We start from the raw sequence: 11,574 nt of genomic DNA on the forward strand, positions 1-11,574 counted from the left end.
GCTTTTTTTTTTTTTTTTTTACGAAGCTCGCAATTTTTCTTTCGTAACGCTCTTCGCTCGCGTCGACGTCGTCGTCGTCGTCATCGTCGTCGGGTTCGCATCCGCGCGCACGTGTGTCCCACATCTACGGGATAGAGACAGAGACGTGCGGCGTGTATGCACAACGCGCGGGGTGAGATGCAGAGCGACGTGTATACCGACTCGTGAAGCACGCGCATCCCCCTCGCTCTCTTCCCCCCTTTTCCCTCCTCCCCCTCCCCCGCACGTCCGCGCGACGGGCCGCGGGTACGTGCCTGCTTGTCGCTCCGTTATTAATGGGATCTCTTCCGCGGGAATTCCGCCAATAAGGTCGACGCGCAGGATCACGGCCTCTCTCTCTCTCTCTCTCTCTCTTTCTCCCTTTATCTTTCTTTCTTTCTCGCTCTCTGTCGCTACCCCCGCGTTCTTCCCTTCCCACCCACCCCCGGCATCTCGACGCTCAGCCTTGTCGAGCCGCTCTTTCTCCCTCTCTGTCCGAGCTTTTCAAAGTACACCGTGTACATGTAAAAAAAAAGCGTAGAAAAAAATTGTACGCCCGACACGTCATATCTTACGGGGCGTGCAGCTCGCCGACGCGCTCGATAACCGCGTTTGATGAATACCGATTTATCGCATCTCGTGTGTGCGTGCGTACGTACGTGCGTGTTTGCCACGATGTACGTGGTTACTATCTTGCCTGCACGCGTAATATTTTTCATCTCGCACGTCCGTGACCAAGAGTATTCGCAAAACAATTTGGTATCTCGGAGATAGTCGAGGACCACGTGTCCGATTTTGTATCGGAAAAGATTATGAGATCGTGATGGGGCACAATGCGAAAAAAAAAAAATACGCTGAATCTCCGCGATGTAAAATTAATATCCTTTACACCTTGAAGCGTATAAAAATATGGAAATAATTTAGCGCATTGAAGAATATATAGATTTAAGATAAGATGAAAATAATATTCGAAGAATATGTTTTTTTTTCCGAAGTTTTATTTTATACAGAGAAGCATACGCGAATTTTTCGCACAGAGAGTTTTAAGACGTACGATTGTCGACGAAATATCTGCGCTAAAAGAATATATAATGAAAGCTAAGAGTACTGAGAATTTTCAGCATTGTCGGACGTCGATCATATTGTGCACTCGTTGCACATTTCGCGCCCAAGACACATACGTTTTCTGTCATTGTCCTGCGAAGCAACATTGTATAACCGCGATACTTAGTAAGCACATCGTTCGACGATCCACGAATGCACATTTCCACCATTTCCGCGTCCGTTTCTTCCGCGAGCATATATACTTGGCGCGCATTTTAATAATTTACGAAAAAATGCGCGTCGTAAACGAAAAAGCACAAGGGAAAAGAGCTTAGTCCTTTAATCTCTTCAGGGATATTAACGCATATTTGTATTTTTAATTTTAGTATATAAAATCCTTTCACGAATAATTAATCTTAACGCACAATGGTCACATATGTAATACATCATTTTTCAAATTTTTTTATTTTTTTTAATAATTATAAATCTATTTTGAATAAATATAAAATTGAAAAAAAAAAGGAGAAAACATTTCCGGCTTTAATAAATCCGTTCCTGAAGAGATTAAATTATTACGATCTATTAAATTAATAAATTCTTAACATTCTCATATCGTAATATTTTTGCGATGGCATGTTACTTACAATGTGAATACGTACTTTCTTCCGGTTTTACAACTGAATATCATGACGTTTTCGAAACGCTGACGAAAATAAATGTCCGTCCGTTGAGGCTCGATTGCAGCACGATCGAGTTTTGTACATACATATATATATATATACATATTTCTTTTCTGAATTCTCCAGTAATCAACTGAGACAGAGAATAAAGTAGAGCACAAAAGAGAGAGAGAGAGAGAGAGAGGGGGGGGGAGAGAGCGTATATACACGTACACGGAGGAAAACACACACGCGGAGACAACGCAGTGTTCAATATTTTCGGAGTCACCCTGTAGATCGAAATCTCGCATATAGTACTAACAGATTGTATAACACTTAACTAAGCTTTCCGTATAACGATACGAGAGACATACGAATTGTTATGTTTTCTACAGTAACGTTTGTACTACCGACTTACAACAATATTTGTATAATATACGATACACAGAGAGAGAAACGTACCTATACAACATAGGTGTTACCCAGATGCAATAACTTTTTTAAACGGTGTTACCGGAATATTTTTCATACTTGTAACGACTCGTTGCGGCGTCCCCGCCGTCCGTCCGTTTACGACGCGACGCGGCCGGTACCGCGGCAACCAACTACTCGTTTCGTTTTGTGCCAACCAGATCTTAGATTTTGCTTTTCCAAGATTTAATAACGTGCTGTTAAAGCGTAACAACACAATGTAATCCGATTTTTAAAGAACCGATGCCCCACATGCCATTCCACCTTAGCACACATCTCGACACCAAGCGCACCCACGCCCATTCGCTTGATTATCGAATATTGAAGGGAAAAAAGAAAGAGAGAGCGTGTGTGTGTATGCGTGTGTGAGATAGAGAAAAAGAGAAATTTAAAAGACAGGGAGAAATGTGTACAGTGTACGCACATAGTTTGTCGTTAAAAAAAAAAAAAAAAAAAAAAAAAAGCGGACGTTCTTGAAACGAAGAGAGACGCGAAATTTGGACACTGGCGAGAAAATGTTTGTTTGCGACCGGGGCTCTTGAAACTATCTCGCGGCGTTAGTAATTCGATTATCGGTCTTTGCGAGAGCGGGTACAGGGAGGAGGAGAGCTATAAACGGAACGTAAACGCCAATGGTGCCGTTACGATCTCCCCGCGATGCATTCGGTAACGCGCGCTCGATAATCCGAGATGCACCGAGAGTCGTCGCGGGAAAAAAATTAAGAGCAATATAACTCGTGTTTATTTTACATAGCTCGGAATAGAAGTAGTAAACTCGAAAATCTCAATGCTTATATACGTAATCAATAACATCGTCAATAATTCTCGCTCTTATACGCTTGAAAATCTTTAATTTAATTGAAAATCTTCATTTTTTTTTTCACAAAGACAACGCAAAATCGGACGTTAATGCCTTGACCGTTTGTTTCGAGATTCTCTGGGTCGTACTCTGGAGATCGCAAAGTTTCTATAACGATAAATTATTATTCATAAAGATAAAAGATCTCTCGAAGCTTGAAAAGAGAAAAAACGAGCAGAGAACGTTACTTTTAAAATAAGAATTTGATTGTTATTATATTATTATATTATAAAACGTTTAAAAACTACATGACGTGTTGTTCGTTAACTATGCAATAAATCGCGATTATTTGCAACTTTATTCTGAATTGGATTAGCTAATTTTTTTACGTCAGTATAAATGTAGATTATATCTATGATTGTGCATATTTACTTTGAAATTATTTTAATTATATTTAGAAATGCAATAAGAAAAGGGAATAGAGTAGATGTGCAATTTCAGCAAATTGCAAATTAAATCTTTTTTTTTTTGTCATTAACATCATATTAATTAAAAATATTAAATTATTTTTACACGCGTATGGAATGAATTAAAGTTCTAATTTTTCTTTTCCCAATAAAAAAGAAATTATTCATATCAAAAACTCTCATACGATTCTCTTCAATTATTCGTCATGCCGAAATATTTCATTCGGCTGCACTTTTCGCTTCTCTACTTTTCAAACACCTTGTATGTGTATGATATCGCGTGATACTCGGAACTCCTGAGTGCGACCTTGCTGATCTTAGATATTATGGTCTGCGATAGGACACGTATGTGAGTTATCGAAGCGCGATCTTCGCTGCGGTGGAATAAAAAAAGAAACCGCCGACCGACAGACCAGCTAAATCGATGGGTCTCATTTTTGGATATCCTGGTTTATTTCCACGGGCCGTTTGCGATATCAGAGCGACTGATGTCTTAACTTGATACCTAATTAAGAACGATCAAGTCAGAGTCTGTCCACATCTTTTAGCAGAATAATCTCACAATCGTTGCCGTATCACTTAAATTGTTACGTTTGGATAAAAACGAAGAATTCAGAGCCAGAATGTGACGTGAAAATGTATAGTTTATAAGATTCATTTTAGTTAGAATTTCATATAATTTTAACCATCAGGAAAATTTTATCTATTAATTATCTTTTCTCTTTCGCGACAATTAAAGAAATATAAACTATTATTTTAAAAAGTTTATATTGAAATATTTATTTTAACATACTTTATCTCCAACATAAAAAAATATGCATTAAAAAAAATATAAACAGACTCTAATCTCGTGCGTTTGTTGTCATCGCAAACGACTCGTCAGTGGAAATAAAAGGGAAATATATATTGTCAAAAATCACCAGTTTATTGTAATCGAGCGTATCGTCATATTCAACTCGCGATGTACAAGCGTTCACTGAAACAGCGAGACGTGTAAGATGGATGTACGTTTCGATCTGCGCTGCGTTTCAGATGGTTGTTGGGTGGTCTAGTTAAAATTTTTTTTCTTAATCCGAGATTATTTAATACAATAAAATTGTAAACCAAAGCTCTGAGATCGCAATTGATTCGATCGCAACCGTGTGCGAATGCGTCCTGAATTTATGAGCTGACCGCAGTCTCGATTTAATACAGAGAACGTTTATATATACATACACGCGCGAACGTTTGTGTACACGTATACATTTCAGCTGTATCGAGAATCGGACCATTTCGACAAAATCGGCAAAATTCGATATCTCGGAGAGAAGTTAACGAAGGAGAGAGAGAGCCCACTCTTGTCCGTAAAACTCCACCAACATCGATATAACGCGTTCTGAACATTCCGGAATCATTGCGGAATAGCCACAAATGATTTGGCTTGGCGTAAAAAAGTGAAAAAAAAAAGTAAAAAAAGAATAAAAACTGATTTGTTTCGGTTCTTAGACGAACGAATGCATATCATAGTTGTAAATTAACAATTTGTGAAATAAAAGCTGCAAACTGTTTGTGTTAACAATACGTCACGCCTATCTTTATACGTACTGGCAATTCCCGCCCGTGTATCCAATCTCGCGTGAAACCCAGAGCGACATTATGCCGTAGGGATTGTTTATCGCTATCACAAGCTGCGTCCGTGCGCTATACAAAGGGTAAGTGCATAGTTCATAATCTTCTATTCGAGCGTGAAACAATTCCCGAGATACCTGCTGCGGCGCGCCATCCAGCTGTATTCAAAGAGACGTTTTCGAAAAAATCAGATCAAAAATCTTTTTTAATGAAACTAATCAAATTATACGAATGATTTCTCGAAATTCGGGATCTCCCGAATTATTGGAATTATCTCGAGCATAATCTGAATATTTTTTATTTGAATAATTCGCAGATTTCATCTCTTTAAACTATTGCGATTATTCAAATTGATTGGGCAATTAATCAAAGTGCTTATGAAAATGATTTCAATAAAATGAAATCTCAAGATTCCAATAAATATGTACACAAGACATCTAATAAACATTCGATCAGTATCGTCGCATCGTACGATCATAATTGATCTCCCCCTGTTACAGGTCTCGCTCGCCCTCGGCCTGGAAGCGGGCGGATGGGGTGCTCTGGTGGAGCGGACGAGCGGTGGCAGCGGCAGCGGCAGCATCCTCGGCGGCTTCACCGGCCTGGCTGGATTGGCGCGTCGCTGCGGCGTCTGCCTGGCGACGTTCCCGTCGCCGTGGCTGCTGGAGCGTCACGCGTTGCTCCAGCACGCCGGCCAGACCAGCGACGACAAGCCGTTCACGTGCGAGCAATGCGGCCAGCGTTACCGCTATCGGTCCGCCTACGTCAAGCACCGCGAGCAGAATCATCGCGCTCGGCTACCGGCCGACAAGCTGTTCACCTGCGACGTGTGCGGCATGCAGTTCAGGTATCTCAAATCCTTTAAGAAGCACCGTCTCAATCACGCTCTCGAGCGGCTGCAGCGCGCGCCCGAGTCGCAGAGCACCGCCGTCGTGGTCGTCTCGGCGCCGGCCGAGCGTAGCGACCAGGTATCTAGCACCGGCGAGCCGTCCCAGGTGGAGACCGGCAGCGACACCACGAATCCAGGCGACGTCGAGGAGATACGCGGCGTCTTCTCCGAAAGCGTCCGCGGTGACGAGACGAGCGTCTCGGAGACCGCGAGCGTCCAGGAGAATCTCGGCGATGCGGTGGAGGTGCAGATAACGGAGACAACCGCGGCCGCCGGAATCGGCGGAGGCGGTATCGGCGGCGGCGGCGGAGGTACCAGCAACGAGGTCGGCGACGTCGACGACAACGCCGTCGATGACGATCGGTCCCACGAGCCTAGCGAGGCGATGATCAGCCTCGCTCGTAGCGGAACTCGCGAGGCCGATCGGCGCGAGCGCCGCTTCGCTTGTCCCTTCTGCGGCAAGTGCGTCAGGTCCAAGGAGAATCTCAAGCTACACGTGCGCAAGCACACCGGCGAACGGCCGTTCGTCTGCCTGTTCTGCGGCCGTGCCTTCGGCGGCAAGAGCGACCTTACGAGGCACCTGCGCATCCACACCGGCGAACGGCCGTATCACTGCGAGATGTGCGGCAAATGCTTCGCCCGAGCCGACTATCTCTCCAAGCACCTCACCACGCACATTCATCAGCGCTAACGCGATCGCAGCTCGGCTTACTAGCCATCTCGGTATCCTCGAAGCCGAGCAGCGAGCAATGTTCCTCTTTCTCTCCGGGGCGACTCTCGAGGGTTAATATTGTAAAAAAAAAATTGCACGCCAAGATAATATTATGTAATACGTTGAAACGAATTGAACGACATTTACCGCGCGCTCAATTGCATGGTATCGAGAGCGACTGGCGGGTAATAAGTATCTAGTCAATTTACGCGCTCAACTGTAATAAATTTTCTCTAATTATGGTATTTGAAGGATAGAAACTCATGTCGCGTTTAATTCTGCGATTAAGCTACCGCAAAGTGGTAGCGGCAATAATCTTTTTGGCGTTGTTCAACCAACAGGGACGCTTCTCAAGCGCCGCTTCGGCGCTTCGATAAAGCACATTAAAATTGAAATCTTCGAGTATTTGATTGTTCACCATTAAAAGATTATCCCTCGAGTCTCAGTCCGCGACGATCACGGCTAACCGTTATCGAGCGAAAATAATTTCGCTTGTAAAGAGTACGGAGAGTCGGATAAAATCACTAAGGGACTCCTTACTGAGAGAAAATAGAGGCAAATGAGAGAGATAGAAACCCGGTCCCATCCATCTTAACAACCGGCCCAACAAGACGCGTCAATTACGGAGAGAATAGAAACAGTGTGTAAAACAGCGCGATTAAGCGCGATCTCTCATCGCTACGACCCACCAGTAGTACGTCCGACGATGATTTCTTGGAATACACGACAGTGAGACTAACTTGTGATAAGGAATATGAGAAACCAAGAGAAGAAAAAGAAAAAACCAAAGAACGCAACGACGCGGCGGGCGAAAGCCGACGGTCAAAGGCTTCTTTTTGTTGTCTTTTTCGTCTTCGTGCTCTCCATCGACAAAGTGATATATTTGTAATGTAATAGCTTAACCTCGATATACTCGGTGTGTACTCGATATGTAATATAATTCGCGATGATAATGCCGCGTGTGCGATAACGATAATTTCTCTCTACGCTGCAGCTCCGTGCAAACGCGAACACGTCGACGGACCTTTTTCACTTTTACACGGATGATATTCGATTCCGCATAATTAGTTGAGAGATTCTACTGATAATGAATTCACACTTTTCTCTCGAGAACTCGATCAGATTAATTTCAAAGGAATCGAGAAAAGAAAATATGGAATTGAATTTTTATTTTAAAATTCTCTTAATTAGATATCTCTCTTTAATTAAATATTCTTAACTCTTCTTCTCTCCGAAATTAATTTTTCTCAAGTTGTTAGAGTGGGTTAAAATCTTCAGGACTCTCCTCGACTCGAGGAACATTTTTTCACCGCGAAAAATATACTTTCGACAATTGGCGTACACGCGTGCACGGCATGTTCGTGTCTATGGAAACCGAGACAAGTTATTAAAGTCCCGCAATACCTACTCCAGACATCTTTGATTATGTTGTCAGAGGCAAGGTGAGGCACGCAAACGACTTTTCGTGATGAACTTTTTAAAAGCTAGGGAGTTTCTGGCCTATTTTATTAATCTACTTTTTGCCACGAGCAAACGTATGATATAAAACCCGATCGAATCATATCGCGGAAAGGATTAGAGGTTTAAAATATTGATATGCAATATCGGGAGATGTAAGTTTCGATATTTCTTCAACAAAATATTTTTTTCCGAAAAACAAATGCTATTTATTCAATCTATTAACACACACAGAAATATACATTTATATTATATACTCATCATTGATTTCGAGAAATGAATAGAATCTTTCTGAAGATAAAAATAAAAAATTTTCTTTTATATCATATAATAATAAAAATGGGATACATTTTGTTTTGAGATTCCATCAATCCATAGAGGATTAAATTATTTATCGAACAGCTATTTCCGCGATGGCGTTCATCATCCGTGTAAAACGACGTGTTCGACGTTGGCACCGATCGGGAGGGCGAGAAAGCCTCCCGGAAAGCGTTGCCGGTGCCTTTGAATTCTCGAATGAACGAATGAATAATCCTTTCCTTGATGATGCGGATAGCAATAATATATAATATCTATATATCTTTCGTTTCTCCCGCGCCACAGAGACACCACAGCGCGATTTAGGTTTGTCGTCGGGAGCCGCGAAGTAGCGTCTTGTTGCACGGTCTATATTCGGTCCTTCCAAAAGTCCTCTCCACTTACAGTCGCTATCCATTCTCTCCTAGATATTGATATATGTGTATATACGCTAAATATACCTACCGTACATACATATACAATAACAACACGCTGTCCAGTTATGCGCGAGCGCAGAACGAGAGTGGCCGGCTCATTCTCTCGGGATCGGTCTCGTAAGTAGCTTTAACTTTCGACCACTTCATAAACCAAGTCCGATTGTGCGATCTCGTTGCGAGAGGGATAGGAAGAGAGAGAGAGAGAGAGAGAGAGAGAGAGAAACGATGGGAGCCGTTTCTTAGAGAAACTTGAGCAAACTCGAAGGATCATTTACGAGGCCGAATCCCTCTACTTGGTCAGAACACTTACTTAGCCCTTAAGTGATATACCTATAGTGTACTTGCTACTCTGTGTACTCTCGCGCACTCTCCAAAGTACGCGAAACGAAGTTGAATAACGAAGGTGCTATCTAACGAATAGGGTTGATCGCCAGATGCCGGCCGGCCGGTACCTCGAGAGACGAGAAACGTGAAGACGAAACACGGCGAGGAGAAAAGAGTAAGGAAAAGCTCTACATTGCCAGCTAATATCTACCGTGCCAAAAGAAGGAACTGTTTAGCGAAAAAAAAAAAAATAAGAGAAAAAGAAATAGATAGAGAGAGTGAGAAAGAAAGAGAGACAGAAAGAAGAGAACCTATTCCGTCGGGCGAAAATTCAATTTCCCTCCAAGACCGGCCCGGTGCTGCGATAGGCCAATTTAGTCCATAATTACCGTATTATTATACCGTCTCTTAATAAGAATGTAATTTAACGATTAAATAATATGTCGATATATTCTCGTCCGTGGTCGGTGGTGCGACTATCGTCTGTCGAGATTTTATTAAAAGAAACGTGTCCAACGAATGTCAACGAGAATTTGCGGCGAGACACAATTCGCTCGCATTCGCATCGTTTTAATTTCCCACTTTCTTGGTCGATTCACCATATATATATATATATACACACATACATACTCTCGTCCGCTCTAATAAGCCGGACATATATATGTGGTCCTCGCATGTTTGAGCTCGAGGAGCGTGGATTAGAAGATTAAAGAAAACAGTTCCATGACGCCTGACGCCCCGATCGTTAGTCCAGTTGCCCAATGTCCGCCCACTAGCGTTCCATTTTCGCTGTCCACGTCGAATTTGTCGTGGAGTAACCGAGGCAAATCGCTTCGTCGTAAGTCGGAGATTTTGAAACTCTAAAATCGAATTTTATCGAGATCTTTCGAAACGACAAAATATATTATTGTACCGTTAAATTAATTTGACTCTGAAATATTAATCATAATTTTCTTAATATTAACCAGCATAATTTATATAGATGGTTTCACAAAAATATATTTATAATAATCTAATATTAATAATATTAAAAATTTATAACATTGTGGAAGGCTAAGCATTATTGGGATATTATTTTTTAACTAATGTATTTGAATGACATATATATCATTTTACTTATCTTTAATACTTTAGGATGAGCTTTGACGCGCGATGTTCGATTCTCAATTTTGCGAGATTCAGATTTAAAGATCCATGAATTTCGCAATCTTTGAGCTCCCTGATTCTTAGATCTTGAGAATCTCTTCGGTACCTTTGTGATGCGATCTCACCGGAGAAGATTAAAGAATTTGCGATTCTATCGCAAAGGATCGTGTAATTTCCGTTGCTTACGACTTGAATCGCGACAGACTATTGTAGAACGATAGCGACAGTGCCAAACGATTATTCTGTACCAAAGTAGAGCGAGGCGAGAAAACGCAGTCGTATCCTGCAACGCAGAATGCAATTTCGGAAACGTTTGCCGCTTTCCGAATTCGGTTGTCCGTTCGTAGTGGAAGATGGGAACGAATGAAAGTACGTCCCGAATTAAACCACCACCGGAAGCACCGCCGGACGTAGTGCTGTTTGCGTTCGAGCGTAATAACGCTAAATAGTAATAGTACGCGGACAATTTAATCTCGTTTACAACGGAACGTTACAACGGAATGCGTTGTTACTTCTAGTTACCGTATTAATTGTATTTTGTAGAGACGATAGTACGACTCTCTTCGGATCGGCTAAACGTCGCTTTGTTGAATTAACCGACACGGAAGAGGGAAGCGCGTATCCTCGGGACAGTCGATACAGAACCGTCGCGATTCTTTCCTATCGTCCTTGATAAACATCGGGAACGAAGAACGTATATATTCTTTTAAGGACACGTGATCGCGTAAATACCAAGGTACCTTAAAGTAACGATTATGCAATGTGATATTTTAGTAATGTGTGCCAGTCATTTAGTATTGTAATACAGGCTAATTATAATATTGCACTAGAGACTACTAGTCACTTTTCTCACAATTAATTGGAATCCGGGACTGAGCTGTAATTATATGTGATAAAGCCGATTAAATTTTTTTTTTTTTTATCGTGAATGAGTTATAAATGCGAGCGCAGAAAAATATTTTCTACAATGTACGCAATTATAATTTGAACTCTGTATGTGATAAAATCGCAATATTTCGTTATCATCGAAAAATTCTCCAATTCGCGCGATACGGCCGTATTTATTTTTAGCTACGAATCGCTTTGAGATAGTTTAATGTGCTGCAATAATGTTCTATACTACAATAATGCCATTTGTCACGAGGTATATTGATTATTTAATCCATCACGTTGCAAATTGCAACATTAAATCAGTTATATCAAAGATATTTTCAGAGTAATATATGCGGTAACGTATTATTATCA

General features: G+C 41.6%; 1 protein-coding gene across 1 annotated transcript; it reads left to right on the forward strand.

Annotated features, from left to right (window-relative positions):
- Positions 1–5,575: 5,575 nt before the first annotated feature.
- Positions 5,576–9,434, forward strand: LOC115239558 (transcription factor Sp9-like). Its single transcript, XM_029814154.1, has one exon. The coding sequence runs from the start codon at positions 5,903–5,905 to the stop codon at positions 6,644–6,646; it is 744 nt and encodes a 247-aa protein (XP_029670014.1). The 5' UTR covers positions 5,576–5,902; the 3' UTR covers positions 6,647–9,434.
- Positions 9,435–11,574: the final 2,140 nt, after the last annotated feature.

This window comes from Formica exsecta, unplaced genomic scaffold (assembly GCF_003651465.1).
Source record: "Formica exsecta isolate Colony F162 unplaced genomic scaffold, ASM365146v1 scaffold385, whole genome shotgun sequence".
NCBI classification, from domain to species: Eukaryota; Metazoa; Arthropoda; class Insecta; order Hymenoptera; family Formicidae; genus Formica; species Formica exsecta.